The sequence below is a fragment of the Stomoxys calcitrans genome, chromosome 2 (assembly GCF_963082655.1).
Source record: "Stomoxys calcitrans chromosome 2, idStoCalc2.1, whole genome shotgun sequence".
Taxonomy (NCBI): Eukaryota; Metazoa; Arthropoda; class Insecta; order Diptera; family Muscidae; genus Stomoxys; species Stomoxys calcitrans.
Genome location: NC_081553.1, coordinates 37,074,522 through 37,093,424, shown reverse-complemented (window position 1 = coordinate 37,093,424; position 18,903 = coordinate 37,074,522). Strand labels below are relative to the sequence as shown.

Below are 18,903 nucleotides of genomic sequence, written 5' to 3'. Positions count from 1 at the left end.
GATAGAGTAAAGACAACTGAGCCCATACAAAATGAGTTGAGTCTAGGGAAATGTTCATATTGAAGTACATTTTTATTTTTAATCATTGTATCCACAATGAAGGCTATTTTTGCAATATGGGTGCATGTACTTATATTAGCCACGTTTTATTATACCATATTTAATTTAAGTAAAATACAGCACTTGTCAGTTTCTATAATGGCTAACGGCTTTTGAATTTTTGTTGAAGCCGTACTCTTCGTTCCACAATTCTGCGATACGTTCAAACTGCCACTGCTGGAGCATGTTCCTTACTTAGACTTATACAGCAGGCACTATATCATGAATAAAAAACCATTGTTTATGAGTCATATTTTATTTTTACGCTTTTACAATTTTCAAACTTTACCTTGATTTCAACAATTTCAAGACTTTGGGTCTTAATACAAACAATATAAAAATCATTACAGCATTTAGACTGGAAACAATACTTGCAATCTGCATATAAGTCTTAAATGTGCTTCCAAAATATTCGCAACCTATGCGCACCGAATACTCCGACATTTGTGAGATACCCATAATTGCTGATAGCCGGATAATTATACGAATACTAAAAGAAAACATGAAAAAAGGCATTAATTTCGGCCGGGTCAAACTTTAGATACCCACAACCTCGGGTATATATGTTAAGCACCTTCCATCATAATCCAGAGAAAAATGCATAATTTTTCAACCCATTGCAGCTGTATTTAACCAGTAAGAAAAGGCAAAATTCGGTTGGTGCTGACTTTATAATACCCTACACCTACCCTTTAGGTACCAAGTGGGAGTGTTATTTAATTTTGAACCAATTTTGATAGGCATCGCCGGATGTTTTCAGATGGGTTATTAACAATCCGTATCAAATTTCGAGTAAACATGATCAAATTAATTAAAAAACAAGTAAAAGCGTGCTAAGTTCGGCTGGGCCAAATCTTATATACCCTCCACCAGGGATCGCATTTGTCGAGTTCTTTTCCTGGCATCTCTTCTTAGGCAAAACAGGATACAAGAAAAGATTTGCTCTGCTATTAGAGCGATATCAAGATATGGTCCGGTTTGGACCACAATTAAATTATATGTTGGAGATCTGTGTAAAATGTCAGCCAATTCGAATAAGAATTGCGCCCTTTGGGGGCTCAAGAGTAAAATAGAGAGATTGATTAAATGGGATCTGTATCGGGCTATAGACCGATTCAGACCATAATAAACACGTATGTTAATGGTCATGAGAGAATCCGTAGTAAAAAATTTCAGGCAAATCGGAAAATAATTGTGACCCCTAGAGGCTTAAGAAGTCAAGATCCCAGATCGTTTTATATGGCTATATCAGGTTATGAACCGATTAGAAACTTATTTGACACATTTGTTGAAAGTAAGAATAAAATACGTCTTGCAAAATTTCAGCCAAATCGGATAGGAATTGCCCTCTAGAAGCTTAAGAAGTCAAGTCCCCAGATCTGTTTATATGACAGCTATATTAGGTTATGAACCAATTTGAACCATACTTGGCACAGTTGTTGGATATCATAACAAAACACGTCGTGCAAAATTTCATTCCAATCGGATAAGAATTGCGCACCCTAGAGGCTCAAGAAGTCAAGACCCCAAGATCGGTATATATGACAGCTACACAGTTGTTGGATATCATAACAAAACACGTCGTGCAAAATTTCATCCCAATCGGATAAGAATTGCGCACTCTAGAGGCGCACTCTAGAAGTCAAGACCCAAGATCGATTTTTATGGCAGCTATATCAAAACATGAACCGATATGGCCCAAATCTAGTAAGAATTGCGCACTTGAGGGGCTGAAGAAGTAAACTAGGGGCTGAAGAAGTAAACTGTATTGGGTTATAAACCATATTCGACACGTATGTTAAAGGTCATGTGAGAAGCCAATGTACAAAATTCCAACCAAATCGGATAGGAATTGCTTCCTCCAGAGGCTCTAGAAGTCAAGACCCCAGATCTGTTTATATGGCAGCTATACCAGCATAAGGAACAATTTGAACCATACTTAGCACATCAGCTGAAAGTCATAACAAAACACCACGTGCAAAATTTCAGCAGCTTAATCGGATAATAATTGCGCCCTCTAGTGGCTCAAGAAGTCAAGACCCCAGATCGGTTTATAATGCAGCTATAACAAAACATGGACCGATATAGCCCATTTACAATCCCATCTGACCTACACTAATAAGAAGTATTTGTGAAAAATTTCAAGCGGCTAGCTTTACTCTTTCGAATGAAAGTCGTGCTTTCGACAGACAGACGGACGGACAGACGGATGGACATGTCTAGATCGACTTAAAATTTAATGACGATCAAGACCCCATAAGATCTTTATGGGGTCTTAGACGAATATTTCAAGGAGTTACAAACAAAATGACGAAATTAGTATACCGCCATCCTAGGGTATAATAAATAAATGCAAATTACCCAAAATCTGCCGAATATACATGGGAGCTATATCTAATTCTGAACCGACTTCGAGAAAACTTCTCAGTAATGAGGTAGTTGTCGAGGAAAACGTTGTACAAAGTTTTTTCAAGATTGGTCAATAAATGAGGTTGCAGTGGCTCTAGAAGTGAAAATCGGGCGATATACATATATGGCAGCTATATCTAAATCTGAACCGATGAATTCACCAGTAATGTCAAAAGTTTTAAAAATATCCTTCCTGCCAAATTACGAGAAAATCGGTTAACAAATGATCACTTTATTGGAATATTTCTCAAAATCGAACGAACATATATATGGGAGCTATATTTAAATTTGAACCGATTTCAAGTAAACTTCTCAGATACTGTGGCATTCATCGAGGAAAGCGTTGTGCAAAATTTTAGCAAGATGAGTTAATAAATGCGCTTGCTGTGACTCTAGAAGTTACAATCGGGCAACATATACATATGGCAGCTATATCTAAATCTGAACCGATTTCCATGAAATTCACCTATAAAATTGAGAGTCACAAGAAAATCCTTCCTGCCAAATTTCAAAAAAATTGGTTAATAAGAATCGGTTAACAAATGATCATTTTATTGCATTATTACTGTAAATTGGGCGAACATATATATGAGAGCTATATCCAAATCTGAACCGATTTTCTCCAATTTCAATTCAACTTCTAAGGAACTAACTTCTCACATGTCAATGAGTGATGTTCGATTTATGTTTAAGCTTAATGATAACTGGCCTTCTTTTTATAGCCGAATCCGAAAGTCGAGCCACAGTGCGACACAACTTTGGGGAGAAGTTTTTACATGGCAAAGTACCTCACAAATGTCGCCCGCATTAGAAGGGGTAACCTATATATTTCAAAAAGATAGAGGTACGGACGAGGCTAGATTTTTACGACAATTTTAGTATCGGAATAGTGAAAAATTAAGCCTTCTTCTCTCTTTCTGCGCTAAGGAGAGTTAGAGAACTTATTGAGCCCTGTTTCAAAACGAAAAGTGTGCTCAACGCCGTGCTCAATAGTCTTTGGGTATGTAGGGCACCTTAATCAAGTTGACAAATGTGTTGATGTAGATACATGGCATATCAGAAAACATGATCCATCATGCCAGTCAAAGTGTTTTGAATAACTACACACTCTTGCCCAACTTTTATAAGTTCTTTGCTATGCTATTCTTTGAATAGAAAGCATTGAATATGATCTCGAGCTGGAATATGTTCAAAAATTAAAATTGTGAATATCTATATTTTGTAGGGTCGATGGATGGATATGCGATGGATATATTTCGATGCATTGATAACGGATTGACAAAATGAATATACCCCCAATAGGGGTCCCCCATCCTTCGGTGGTCGGTATAAAAAATCATCACAAATACTTTTGGGTTATTTATGAAAATGGCTGAAGTCCCACTGACTCAATGACAGAAATAAATACCACCTTTGGGGGTTACTACTGCAAAACGGCCTTTATCTTATATCTCGAACTCTGACTTCTAGTATGTTAGTGACATTCGTCAGTACTATAATCCTCTCTGGTAGCTGTTCGGTACCTCACTGGTAGCTTTTGGGTACTCCTCCGGTTGCCTAAAGTGTTCTTTAAAGGATTTATTAAAAAAAAACAAGTAAAAGCGTGCTAAGTTCGGCCGGGCCGAATCTTATATACCCTCCACCATGGATCGCATTTGTCGAGTTCTTTTCCCGGCATCTCTTCTTCGGCAAAAAAGGATATAAGAAAAGAGTTGCTCTGCTATTAAAACGATATCAAGATATGGTCCGGTTCGGACCACAATTAAATTATATGTTGGAGACCTGTGTAAAATTTCAGCCAATTCGTATAGGAATTGCGCCCATTGGGGCTCACGAAGTAAAATAGAGAGAACGATTTACGTGGGATCTGTATCGGGCTATAGACCGATTCAGACCATAATAAACACGTTTGTTGATGGTCATGAGAGGATCCATCGTATAAGATTTCAGGCATATCGGATAATAATTGCGACCTCTAGGGGTCAAGAAGTCAAGATCCCAGATCGGTTTATATGGTAGCTATATCAGGTTATGAACCGATTTGAACCTTATTTGACACAGTTGTTGAAAGTAAAAATAAAATACGACATGCAAAATTTTAGCCAAATCGGATAGGAATTGCGCCCTCTAGAAGCTCAAGAAGTCAAATCCCCAGATCTGTTTATATGACAGCAATATCAGGTTATGGACCGATTTCAACCATACTTGGCACAGTTGTTGGATATCATAACGAAATACTTCGTGCAAAAATTCATTCAAATTGGATAAGAATTGCGCACTCTAGAGGCTCAAGAAGTCAAGACCCGAGATCGGTTTATATGGCAGCTATATCAGGTTATGGACCGATTTAAACCATACTTGGCACAGTTGTTGGATATCATAACAAAACACGTCGTGCAAAAACTCATTCTGATCGGATAAGAATTGCGCACGCTAGAGGCTCAAGAAGTCAAGACCCAAGATCGGTTTATATGGCAGCTATATCAGGTTATGGACCGATTTGAACTATACTTGGCACAGTTGTTGAATATCATAACAAAACACGTCGTGCAAAATTTCATTCTAATCGGATAAGAATTGCGCTCTCTAGAGGCTCAAGAAGTCAAGACCCAAGATCGGTTTATATGGCAGCTATATCAGGTTATGGACCAATTTGAACTATACTTGGCACAGTTATTGGATATCATAACAAAACACGTCGTGCAAAATTTCATTCCAATCGGATAAGAACTGCGCTCTCTAGAGGCTCAAGAAGGCAAGACCCAAGATCGGTTTATATGGCAGCTATATCAAAACATGGACCGATATGGCCCATTTACAATACCAACCGACCTACACTAATAAGAAGTATTTGTGCAAAATTTCAAGCGGCTAGCCTTACTCCTTCGGAAGTTAGCGTGCTTTCGACAGACAGACGGACGGACGGACGGACAGACGGACGGACATGGCTAGATCGACATAAAATGTCGCGACGATCAAGAATATATATACTTTATGGGGTCTCAGACGAATATTTCGAGTAGTTACAAACAGAATGATGAAATTAGTATACCCCCCATCTTATGGTGGAGGGTATAAAAAAGGACTTACTTTGCCCACATGGAGTGATGTCTTTCTATCATCTTGGATGCTTTAAGGCGAATTGTGCAAATGGTAAAGGACACCTTTAAAAAGATTATCGTATGAAGTATAACGAAAAACACAAAGACCACTGTTGGATTAAGAAAGAGTATAGTTTTGGGTTTGGTGGTAAACATTATTCATAGGCTTACTTACTATAATCCATGTTCTCTGTATAGGAAGCCCACTCAATGGCAGACAACATCAGCGAAAAACACCAAACATAGATCGTATACCAAATGAAACGTATAAAATCCTTATTCGGATTTTGAGTGCTGTTTATTTGGGAAAATTTGCGCTGTATCTCGTAGCACATAACGATAAACCAGTTCATAATGCATATATCCAAATAGTTTGTTGCTTTCATAAGAATACCTAGGAAAATAGAAAATTGAGCTGGTAAAAATGCATTAAGTGCGGCCTGGCCGAACTTTGGATAATTATTGTAAAAATCCTGTGAAAAATTCACCATTTATGAATCCATAGCATAAATGGTGGACGTCGATGGTTCTAAAAACAATCATTGTGCCAAATTGCTGGTAATATGTGCGCCTTTCATATGTCCAAGACCCTAAATCGGTATATAGGTTTATACGCAGCTATATCCAAATATGGTCTGATATTGACAACACTCGATATGGATGTCGAGGCGCCCAACTCAAATCACTGTGCTAGATTTACGCAAAATCGGTCATGCGCATTTTATATGCCCAAGACCTTACATCGGGATATCGTTAAAAATGGCAGCGTACCATCTGAACCATACTCGATTCGGATGTCGGGATTCCTAAAACAACCTGCTGTTACAAATTCCAGCGAAATCGGGTAATAAATGCACCTTTTATGGCCCCAATACCGCTGAAATCCTCACTCTGTTAGATTTTAGCCTGGTCTCAAGACCTAAAATCGAAAGATCGGTATATATGACAGCTATATTCAAGTATTGGCTAATATGAACCATTTTCGTTATGGATGTCGAGGGGCTTAACTCAACTCACTCCGCTAGATTACAGCGAAATTGGGTAACAAATGCGCCTGGTGTCAAGACCTAAAATCGAATGATCGGTATATATGACATCTATATCCAAATATTGTCCAATCGAGACCATACTCGGTACGGATGTAAATAGTCTTAACATAAGTCGCTGTGTTAAATTTCAGCAAAATGTGGTAATAAATGGGTCTTATGCCCACCGAGGAAAGCAGCCGTAAGGCACTTTGCGCCTTTTACTCCTGCAGGAAGTGGGGGGTGAATTATTGGATGTTTACGGCCATCGTGAGACCAGTACTGGCCTATGGAGCACTGGTATGGTGGAATGCCGTAGGGAAGAGGACGCGTGAGAGGGAGTTCGAGAAGGTACAGAGACTAGCCTGCGTCGGGATCACAAGGGCACTGAGATCCGCACCGCAGGCAAGCCTGGAGGCGATGTTGGATATATTTGGAACTGCTCCGCCAGGGTCGCGCTTAGGCTGAGGGAGCTCGGCATGCTGAAGGAGGATGGTTGCGGCCACAGTTCGATTCTGGGTGTTATGGATACGGAGGACGATCTCCGACTGCCTGACACCAGTGCCGACTGGAGTGAGGGCATTTGCGATTCGATTTCCAGAGAGGAACGAATGGAGGGAGGGAGACCTCGATCTACACAGATGGCTCCAAGATGGAGTCATGGACTGGATTGGGGGTTTACTCTGAAGCACTCAATATCAGTAGGTCTCTGAGACTGCCGGACGAGTGTACGGTCTTTCAAATAGAGGTCTGTGCCATTGCAATGGCCGCAAGAAAAATTCTGGTAAGGGCCTTACCGCCCTCAAAACTTAGAATTTATGAGGACAGTATGGCAGCGCTCAAGGCCTTGGGGTCAAGGATGGTGAGTTCGAGATGCGTGGTGGATTGTTTGGAATCCCTGGGTAGGCTCAAGGCCCACGATATGACACTGACTTGGGTTCCTGTGCATAAGAAGATTCCAAGAAATGAAAAGGTGGACGAGTGCGCCAGCAGGAGTTCGTCTGCGCCGGTCGGACCAGTCATCGGTCTTGTCTACGTGCCATTTGTCGAGCTACTGAACACAGTAGATGGGATGGCCTGGTGTCGTCGGAGGCTAGGTGGGACTCGGTGGATGATTGCTGGACTGCGATGGCGCGCCAGTCATTGACCAGTGGTGGTGGTGGTCTGTCTGGTGCGGGTGCGCCAGAGAAAGGTCAAACAAAAGTACTTCAGATAATGTTTTATTAGTTTTTATACCCTTCACCATAGAATGGGGGCAAACTAACTGTTTGTAACTCCTCGAAATATTCGTCTGAGACCTTTTTAAGTAAATATATTCTTGATCGTCATGAGATTTTAAGTCGATCTAGCCATGTCCTTCCGTCGATAGGTCTGGGATTGTAAATGGGCCATATCGGTCCATATTTTAATGTAGCTGCCATATAAACCGATCTCCCAATTAGATTTCTTTAGCCTCTTGTGGGCGCAATTTTTATACGATTATGCTTAAATTTTGCACGACGTGTTTTTTATGACTTCCATCAACTGTGCCAAATATGGTTAAAATCGATCCATAACCTGATATAGCTGCCATATAAACCGATCTGATTTCTTGAGCCTCTAGAGGGCGCAATTCCTATGCTATTTGGCTGAAATTTTGTATGAGGTGTTTTGTTATGATTTCCAACAACTGTGCTAAGTATGGTTTAAATCGGTCGATAACCTGATATAGCTGCAATATAAACCGATTTTGAATCTTGACTTCTTGAGCCTCTAGAGGGCGCTTTTATTATCCGATTTGACTTAAATTTAGCATGATGTGTTTTTTTTATGATTTCCAATAACTGTGCCGTTTATAGACTGATACAGCTCCCATAAAAACCAATATCTCTATTTTACTTCTAGAGCCCATAAAGGGCGGAATTCTTATTCGAATTGGCTGAAATTTTTCACAATGATTTCCACTATGGTCTACAACATTCAATTCAATTATGGTCCGAATCGTACCATAACTTGATATAGCTCTTATAGGATAGCAATACTTTTCTTTCATCCTTTGTTTGCCTAAAAAGAGATTCCGGAAAAAGAACTTGACAAATGCGATCCATGGTGGAGGGTATATACGATTCGGCCAGGCCAAACTTAGCACGCTTTTACTTGATTTATTTGAGAATACAATATACCAATATTTTTGTAATGCAGCCGAGACATCGGGTAAGCCGATTTTTGAAATTCGTGTCCACATTTTACAGCATATTAATCGGTATGTTGGCAATGGCATCGTGAATGTTGTTCTTAAAGTGTGTTATGGTCCGTGGTTGATCGAAATATGCCAGGGATTTCAAATAAATAATCTCATAAAAAGTAATCGCATGGACTCAAAAGTACAGTGTGTGCCGGCCATTGGAGATGGCGTAGCAACAAGTGAACGATCGTTAGAAAATTAGCTCTCGACGTCGAAGGGCTGCTGTTCCCTATATCAGAGCACGATGCCAAACGACTGGAGAGAGAGAGAATCAAATTTGGGACTTCGCACTCCACATGCGCCCCCACTCGATCCCCACTCAACTCACCGCTTCGGAGTTTTTCAAATAAGTAAGTTTCTCTGGCGCACCCTGTATTGTTGATACGAATCTATGAAATACAATAGTTAAGTTAATAGTTATTGTTAATTCTTACCATATTGTTCGAGGCTCATAAACGAATACCAATGATCGTACATAAGTGTAATTATTGGAATGAGATTTAACATCTCGGTAATGACTAGGGATATCAAAATTTTAGAACTAATTAACAGCCTTAGTTCTCTGATCGATGTGTAAATCCAAGCAGTCGTTAGTAAAAGTCCCAAAAATATAGTTACTGAAATAAAAAATTCACCAAGATGTCTTATTCTGATTGTATCCAGTAATTCTTCCTGTATTATAAGAAAGGAGAAGAAAAATTGCGGAATTTTAAACGTTATTACTTGCAACTACTGAACTCAAAACATTAATAGCAGCGCTTGTATGAATGGAAAAGAATTTATCCAATATGTATCTTTTCTATTTCATAATAAACATACCCGAGCACTATTTTCGTTTTCGTTACATCGACAAAAGTCTCTAGAGCTGTTCTGAAAATAAAATGAATTATTTTTAATAATATATTATATTGTTAAATATTTTATTTAAAATTCCTTAACTTATGGATCAACCATTTCTATGGGTTGCCCAAAAAGTAATTGCGGATTTTTTATAAGAAAGTAAATGCATTTTTAATAAAACTTAGAATGAACTTTAATCAAATATTGCCATTTTGTTCGATAACCTTTTGCCATCTTCCTGGCAAATTTAGTATTCCACGCTCATAGAACTTCTGGCCTTTAACTGCAAAAAACTGAACGAAGTGCGATTTTATAGCCTCATCATTGCCGAAAGTTTTACCATTTAAAGAGTTCTGCAAAGATCGAAATAAATGGTAGTCTGATGGTGCAAGGTCAGGGCTATATGGTGGATGCATCAAAAGTTCCCAGCCAAGCTCTCTCAGTTTTTGGCTAGTGACCAAAGATGTGTGCGGTCTAGCGTTGTCCTGGTGGAATATGACACCTTTACGATTGACCAATTCTGGTCGCTTCTCCTTGATCGCTGTATTCAATTTGTCCAATTGTTGACAGTAAACATCCGAATTGATCGTTTGGTTCCTTGGAAGCAGCTCAAAATATACCACACCCTTCCAATCCCACCAAACAGACAGCATAACCTTCTTTTGGTGGTTTAAGCTGGTTCACCATGCTTTTTCACCAGTCCAAGACTTTTTATGTGATAATGAACGGTTGATTTTGGTATATTTAGCTTCTCTCCTATCTCACGCTCAGTTACATGACGATCCAATTCGATTAATGCTTTGATTTGGTCATCATCAACTTCATTTGGCCGACCTGAACGTGGCTCATCTTTAAGTGAAAAATCTCCAGAACGGAATTTGCGAAACCAATTTTGACACTGTCTTCCTTTAAGGCTTTATCACCATACACATCTCGTAACTTTTTAGCAACCTGCTCCGCGTTTTTCCTTTACGGAAATAATAAAGTAAAATATGTCGAAAATGCTCCTTTGTGGGCTCCATAAAAAAATTGACGCCAAACAAACAAATGTAAACAAAATTTCGCGCACTTTTTTTCTAAAGCAAGCTAAAAGTTACAGCTGATAACTGACAGAAGAAATAATGCAATTACAGAGTCACAAGCCGTTGAAAAAATTTGTCAACGCCGACTATATGAAAAATCCGCAATTACTTTTTGGGCAACCCAATATCTTTACAAACCAAACGACTACTTTTTTAATAGGGAAGTGTTATTCAATACTTTTATGTTTATGTACCAAATATAACAAATATAACAAGTAAAAGCGTGCTAAGTTCGGCCGGGCCGAATCTTGCACAAAAAAAAAATAGTTTTGAAAAACAACAACTTTGGTCGAAAAAACAACTACGAAAGTTGTTAATTTTCCTGCAACAATTTATTTTGAATCTCAACGACCTAACGTACAAATTTGTTGTTGAAAGGCACTCTTTGCAAGCCAACATATTACAACAACAACAATATATCCATATGCATGGGAAAAAGCCATCTAAACAGCCAACGCATGTGCTTTGCTTCGGGAGGTGGTGTTTTTGTTTTCTTTGTTCGGCACGCGCTGCTTGCGTTTTTCTCTATCAGTCTCTACTATTACCCATAAGAACACATTTTAATAATTTTGGTGCCGCAGTGTATTGAACTCATGATCACATGTTTGGTAGTTTTGAACGCATCCTCCCGCCTACCAATTTTATACAAAATAAATTTAGTTGAAGGGCATAATTTTATGGTTTTTTGACATTTGTTGGAACAGAACACAATGAGCAGAATTTTAACTAAATCGGACGAAAATTGCGGGCTTAAGATGACAAATTCGGGAGGTCGGTTTATATGGCAGCTATATTAGGTTATAGACTGATTTGAACCGTATTTGGCACAATTTTTGGAAGTCATAACAGAACACCGTATACAGAATTTCAGCCAAATCGGACAAAAATTGCGGCTTGTAAGGGCTCAAGAAGTTCAATCGGAAGATCGCTTTACATGGGAGCTATATCAGGTTATAGACCGATTAGGATCGTAATTCGCACAGTTGTGGAAAGTCATAACAAAACACTACATGCAAAATTTCAGCGAAATTGGACAACAATTGCGGCTTGTAAGGGCTTAAGAAGTCGAATCGGGAGATCGGTTTATATGGGAGCTATATCCAAATCTGAACCAATATGGCCCATTTGCAATCCCGATTTGTGGGATATGTGACTTATATGGGCCTAAGACCCTAAATCGGCGGATCGGTCTATATGGGGCCTATATCAAGATAAAGACCGATATAGCCCATCCTCGAACTTAACTTGCTTATGGACAAAAAAAGAATCTGTGCAAAGTTTCAGCGCAATATCTCAATTTTTAAAGAATGTACCGTGGTTTCAAAAAACAGACGGACGGACATGGCAAGATCGTCTTAGATTTTTACGCTGATCAAGAATATATATACTTTATAGGGTCGAAAATGGATATTTCGATGTGTTGCAAACGGAATGCCAAAATTAATATACGCCCATCCTTCGGTGGTGGGTATAAAAGGAGGCATCTAATCGTTGAGCTTAGATTTCAATCAAACTCGCTCCACTACGCTTTCGCTTGTTCCGTTTTGGGCCTTCCCTTCCAAATGTTAAGCACAAGCTAGGATGTTCGTACCCTACTAAACAAATACATGTCGCTTGATTCCCCTACTTCCATACTGTCATGAACGGTCAATTAGCCTATTTGCGGTGGTTTTGGAAACAGAACCTCCTTGGACCCAAAATTAACCGTCATAGTTAATTTCTATTTGTCAAATTTTTGAGGATTGGACGGCCCAACATAGACTTGGACTATCAGATTCGTTGTCTACTCCAAAAAACCTTTTATATGAGTCTCAATATATGTTTGTTAGGGTGAGTGTAATGGGTGCGTGGCAGCCCCCAGACACATGGTACCAAAAGTACATATTAGCTTTGTGCTCAACTCCCACATATCTTTTGTTTGAGCCCCATATTGCTGGGGAAGGTTAAGATGTCTGGTTTGATGGTTGGGTGGCCCCTGGGTGCTTGGACCTTATATTTAATACCCTAATACCTTCCATTTGATATCCATATTGTTAAGATCGGTACACTTTTGATTTTGGATGGTGTTTCGGGGTAAGGGTCCTCCCCCTTCAGATATCAACATATTATATAGCCTTTTGTTCGTTCCAGACCATATTCGTAATCTATTCCCAAATATCTTTCATTTGAGTCCCATATTGTCTCATTTTTGAAACGTAGGGTAGCTGGGATGGTCCGACAGACCCCCTTGATATATAAACAATCTTAACAACAAATAAACCAACAAAAGCACACACATTTTTATACCCACCACCATAGGATGGGGGTATACTAATCTAGTCATTCCGTTTGTAACACATCGAAATATTGATATAGCACCTTATAAAGTATATATATTCTTGATCGTCTCAATTTTCTGAGTCGATCTAGCCGTGTCCGTCCGCCAGTACGTTCGTCCGTCAGTCCGTCCGTCCGCCAGTACGTTCGTCCGTCAGTCCGTCCGTCCGCCAGTCCGTCCGTCCGTCCGCTAGTCCGTCCGTCCGTCCGCCAGTCCGTCCGTCCGTCCGTCAGTCGAAACCACGATAGCAGTCGAAAACGTAGCAGCTTGAAAATTTTCGCAGATACTTAATATTGATGTAGGTCGTTGGGGATTGCAAATGGGTCATATCGGTTTAGATTTGGAAATAGCTCCCATATAAACCGATCTCCAGATTTGACTTCTTGAGCCCCTGGAAGCCTGAATTTTCATCCGATTTGGCTGAAATTTTGTACGTAGAGTTCTGATATGATTTCCAATATCTGAGCCCAGTACGGTCTGAATAGGTCTATAACCTGATATAGCTCCCATACAAACCGATCTCCCGATTTGACTTCCTGAGCCCCTGGAAGCCGCAATTTTTGTCCTATTTGGCTGAAATTTTGCACATAATGCTCTGTTATGACTACCAACAACTTTGTCAAGTATGGTTTAAATCGATCAAGTACCTGATATAGCTACTATATAAACCAATTTGACTTTTTAGCCCGATTTAACTTTTTAGCCCCTGGAGGCCTCAGTTTTTGTCCGATTTCGCTGAAATTTGGCACATTGTATTTTAATATGACTGTCAACAATTGCGCCAAGTTCGGTCCGAATCGATCAATAACCTGTTATAGCTCCCATATAAACCGATCTCCCGATTTGATTTCTTGAGGCCCTGGAAATCGCAATTTTTGTCCGATTTGGCTGAAATTTTGCACATAATGCTCTGTTATGACTACCAACAACTTTGTCAAGTATGGTCTAAATCGGTCAAGTACCTGATATAGCTCCCATATAAACCATTCTTCCGATTTGACTTATTAAGCCCATGGAAGCCACAATTTTTGTCCAATTTGGCTGAAATTTGGCACATAGTGTTTTATTGTGACTTTCGACTGCTGTGCCAAGTACGGTCTAAATCGCTCAATATCCTAATCTAGCTTCCACATTATCTGATATCCCGATTTGACTTCTTGAGCCCCTGGAAGCCTAAATTTCCATCCGATTTGGCTGAAATTTTGCACATAGTGTTCCGTTATGACTTCCAATAACTGTGCGTATTACGGTCTAAATTAGTCAAGTACCTGATATAGCTCCCATATAAACTTATCTCCCGATTTGACTTCTTGAACCCCTGGAAGCCTCAATTTTCATCCGATTTGGCTGATATTTTGCACATAGTTGACTTCCAACTACGGTGCCAAGAACGGTCTAAATCGCTCAATATCCTAATCTATTGGGTTGCCCAAAAAGTAAATGCGGAGTTTTTAAAAGAAAGTAAATGCATTTTTAATAAAACTTAGAATGAACTTTAATCAAATATACTTTTTTTACACTTTTTTTAAAGCAAGCTAAAAGTCACAGCTGATAACTGACAGAAGAAAGAATGCAATTACAGAGTCACAAGGTGCGAAAAAAATTGTCAACGCCGACTATATGAAAAATCCGCAATTACTTTTTGGGCAACCCAATAGCTTCCACATAAACTGATCTCCCGATTTGACTTCTTAAACCCCTGGAAACCTCAATTTTCATCCAATTTGGCTAAAATTTTGCACATAACGCTCTGTTATGACTTCCAACTATTGTGCCAAGTACGGTTTAAATCGTTCAAGAACCTGATATAGCTCCCATATAAACCGATCTCCCGATTTGAATCCTCAAGCCCTTACAAGCTGCGATGTTTATCTGCTTTGGTTTATATAACAAGATATAGCTCCATATTTTAACAGAATCCATGGTGGTGGGTTCCCAACATTCGGGCCGGCGGACCTTAGTACGCTTTTATTTGTTATTTTTATTATATTGGGTTGCCCAAAAAGTAATTGCGGATTTTTCATATGGTCGGCGTTGACAATTTTTTTTTTTTTTGCATTCTTTCCTCTGTCAGTTATCAGCTGTTACTTTTAGCTTGCTTTAGAAAAAAAGTGTAAAAAAAGTATATTTGATTAAAGTTGATTCTAAGTCTTATTAAAAATGAATTTCCTTCCTTTAAAAAAATCCGCAATTACTTTTTGGGCAACCCAATATTTAAGATTGCTTTTATGAAGACCACCGTAGCACAGAGGTTAGCATGTCCGCCTATGACGCTGAACGCCTGGGTTCGAATCCTGGCAAGACCATCAGAAAAAATTTTCAGCGGTGGTTTTCCCCTCCTAATGCTGGCAACATTTGTGAGGTGTCGCACTGCGGCACGCCGTTCGGACTCGGCTATAAAAAGGAGGCCCCTTATCATTGAGCTTAAAAAAAAAACTTGAATCGGACTGCACTCATTGATATGTGAGAAGTTTGCCCCTGTTTCTTAGCGGAATGTTCATGGGCAAAATTTGTATTTGTATTTTTATCTTCTTCGGGCACAGAAAGTAAATTTCTTTCGAAAACGCCTGCTGACCATTGGCAAACCAAAGTGGTTCATCGCATATCCAAATGCATTGTTATGCTTTCTCTTTAGTCAAATTACGAACGAAAGTACAAATGCTGAGATGCGCATATTCCCATGCTGGCATCTAGTGCTAGTTGTTAATTGGAATTTATACAGCAATCATACGCCACCGGTGCTTCAAATAACCTATAGTACGTACAAATTCTTATATTATTGACTTTTTCTCTTTAGTCATCTTTCAATTATAGTTCGGAATGAAGCTTGGTGCCATATATCATTGTCCGCTCAGGAAGTTAGGCAAATTTTTAAAAGATGACAAAACTCTATGCTATTCCTCTCAACTTTGCCTTTGACATCTTAACCAACGTTAAGATGTGCTGCAATAACCAAAGGAAAATGCACTGTTAAAGTGAATCAAATTCAATTTAAATAACTTCCATGGAATCATTGGTGTGATTTTCTTGTAAATCACAGCCACCGAACTGAAAGTCACTGACCTAAATATATCTAAGTAATTTTTTTTCATTTTCACTTCCTCTTTTCTTTTCCCCTCTCAATATATTTTGCTTAAATCTCTTACCTTGGCTGTAAGAAGATCATTTTCGGTATTGTAATTTTTCAATGGTAGCTGGCAAGCGCCATTAACTTCATATTCTTCATCTGATGCGGGGTATCCAGCCTTGGATAGAAGAAAACACAATTTTTGGCAAATCTGTTCAAGTTGTAGACATATTTCCGATTTAGCGCTTATGATTAAAGAAAACACTAAAATTACGAAAACGAAACACTTTATAGATGAGACCATGTTGGTTGTGCAAAGGTTTTCCGAGATCTGTCTTACAATGCATAAAGATTAGATTTAGATGTAGACATTGTGGACAGAGTGATGCATCTGAAAAGAATGTGATTGGTGTTATTAATAATATGATTTGTTATAAGTACACTGTGAAAAAAGCCAATCGGGGGGAATTTCTATGTTAGAGTAATGGCATTAGGTCGGTAAAGCAATACCCCAAAATGGTTTGGAGTTCTCAGACCAAACATTTTTAAGGTCCTATGAATGAAGACGAAGGCTCGCCATATTTTGGAATAAATTCGAGATATTTGAGATATAGGTGAAACGATTTATTCGATTTTTTTGGTAGCATCTTCGTAGCAGCACAATTTGACGCACCATGTTTTCTCAATAGAACGATTTCGATATCTGACAAGGTCAAATACTTAGGTGTTATCTTGGGCAGGAAACTGAATTGTAAGTGTCATATTCAGAAGCGTACCGAGACATGAGGATAATATTGGGTTGCCCAAAAAGTAATTCTGATTTTTCATATAGTCGGCGTTTACAAATTTTTTCACAGCTTGTGACTCTGCATTATTTGCATTATTTCTTCTGTCAGTTATCAGCTGTTACTTTTAGCTTGCTTTGGAAAAAAAGTGAAAAAAGTATATTTGATTAAAGTTCATTCTAAGTTTTATTAAAAATGCATTTACTATCTTTTAAAAAATCCGCAATTACTTTTTGGGCAACCCCATACAACAGGTTCAGAGAACATGTTGTCTTGGCATAGGCGTAGAGATAAGGAACACGTCCACTATGCCAGTGGAGACCATTTAAGATATCTGACCCATAGACATACAGATTAAGTGCGTGGCAGTCACTGCGGCTATGATAGAAAAAAAGAAGGGAGAATGGATTGAGGATAGAAGCAGCTCATATCAGCGCGGTATAATCGGGGCGACGATAGGAAACCTGAAAGGGAGGGAAGAGGTTTCCGATTGGATACCTGAGATGAACCTTGAAGTCGAGAGCGAGGCACTGGTATGCCAGCGGCATAGTCTTGGATTGACGGAACCCTAGTATTGTCATCTGGAAGATCATGCAACACGGATGGATCAAAGCTAGAGGACAGAGTGTGCCTGGGGTCTACATTGAAAACTCAGGAACTGAGATCTGTTTTAGACTGCCTGACCATAATGCGGTCCTGCAGGCAGAGCTACGGGCTATCACGGAATACGTGAGGACGTCGAGTATGCACATCTTTACGGACAGTAAACAGGCCATAGGGACAATAACAACCAGGATGGTAAGATCATGAGTAGTCTTGTAATGTAAAAAGGAGATAAACGCCTTCTCTGAGAATGGCACGAAGCACATCGTTTATGTGCCCGGTCATAGCAGAGTAACTGGGAATGAGAAAGCAGACGATTTGTCAGTGAAGGCCAGAGAACTGCCGTCAATAAGCTTGGCTAACGCGAATCCTTTCGGGTCGACGCAGTCCAAGTTAAGGGAGTGGGCGACAAACGCTTATGTGAACAGCGAAACGGTCGGTAGGACGGCGAAAATCGTATGGGGTGATCCGGATCGTGAGAGGACGAGGCTATTACTTTAAGGAAGTAAGAAGGAGGTTAGTATAGCTTTCGGTGTCATGAAATGACACATAGGACTACAAACTCACTTATGCAAAATCGGTGTGGCATGTTATAGCATGTGTCAGGTAAAAATTTAAATTTGCCCATGAACATTCCATTAAGGAACAGGGGTAAACTTCTCACATATCAATGAGTGCAGTCCGATTCATGTTTAAGCTCAATAATAAGGGTCCTCGTTTTTATAGCCGAGTCCGAACGGTGTGTCGCAGTGCGACACCTCTTTTGAGGAGAAGTTTTTACATGTCATAGAACCTCACAAATGTCGCCACCATTAGGAGGGTATAACCACCCTATATATATATTTCGAACCCAGGCGAACGTGCTAACTTCTGCGCTACGGTGGCCTCCAGCATTTCTAAGGCATACGGGAAAGATGGTGAGACGTTGGAGCATTTCCTATGCCTTTGCCCGGCTTTCGCGGCTAACAGATACCGACACTTAGATGGCGACACAATACCGGACATAAACCAACTTAGGAGCGTGGCATGGAAAACAGTTAAGGAGTTTAGAAGCAACACGGAATTCCTGAATAAAATTTCATTTTTCGAGGTTACTTTATAGTATTTAGAGCGGACATCAAGCCGATAACTGACTGTCCATAGTGTCAGGGGCGGTTTAATATCCACACCCTCTTTTAAACCTAACCTAATAGCAGCGCCCACCCACAAAATACCCTTCAATACGACATATAGGTCGATCACGGCAATTTGACACTTGAGGCGAAGGTCTACGACAGTAGATTACGAATCTGTCCTCCGGATCTGTCCCCAATTGTCAAAAAAACCTTAGATATCGGAGATGGGTGCACCG

General features: G+C 39.6%; 1 protein-coding gene across 1 annotated transcript; it reads right to left on the bottom strand.

Moving 5' to 3' along the window:
- Positions 1-53: 53 nt before the first annotated feature.
- Positions 54-16,485, bottom strand: LOC106089830 (uncharacterized). The gene is made up of 7 exons (XM_059363040.1): positions 16,244-16,485; positions 9,678-9,728; positions 9,293-9,530; positions 5,785-6,003; positions 5,599-5,719; positions 389-589; positions 54-314 (listed from the first exon to the last, which is right to left on the bottom strand). The coding sequence occupies exons 1-7, from the start codon at positions 16,466-16,468 to the stop codon at positions 263-265; spliced, it is 1,107 nt and encodes a 368-aa protein (XP_059219023.1). The 5' UTR covers positions 16,469-16,485; the 3' UTR covers positions 54-262.
- Between the last annotated feature and the right edge of the window lie 2,418 nt (positions 16,486-18,903).

Excerpts from the sequence above, each read along its gene's own strand:
- LOC106089830 (XM_059363040.1), bottom strand. The coding sequence starts at position 16,468 with ATGGTCTCATCTATAAAGTGTTTCGTTTTCGTAATTTTAGTGTTTTCT. Across the intron at positions 5,720-5,784 it reads TACAGAGAACATGGATTATA|TGGTCTTTGTGTTTTTCGTT; the intron begins GTAAGTAAGCCT and ends TTAATCCAACAG. Across the intron at positions 590-5,598 it reads CATCACTCCATGTGGGCAAA|TATTCGTATAATTATCCGGC; the intron begins GTAAGTCCTTTT and ends GTTTTCTTTTAG.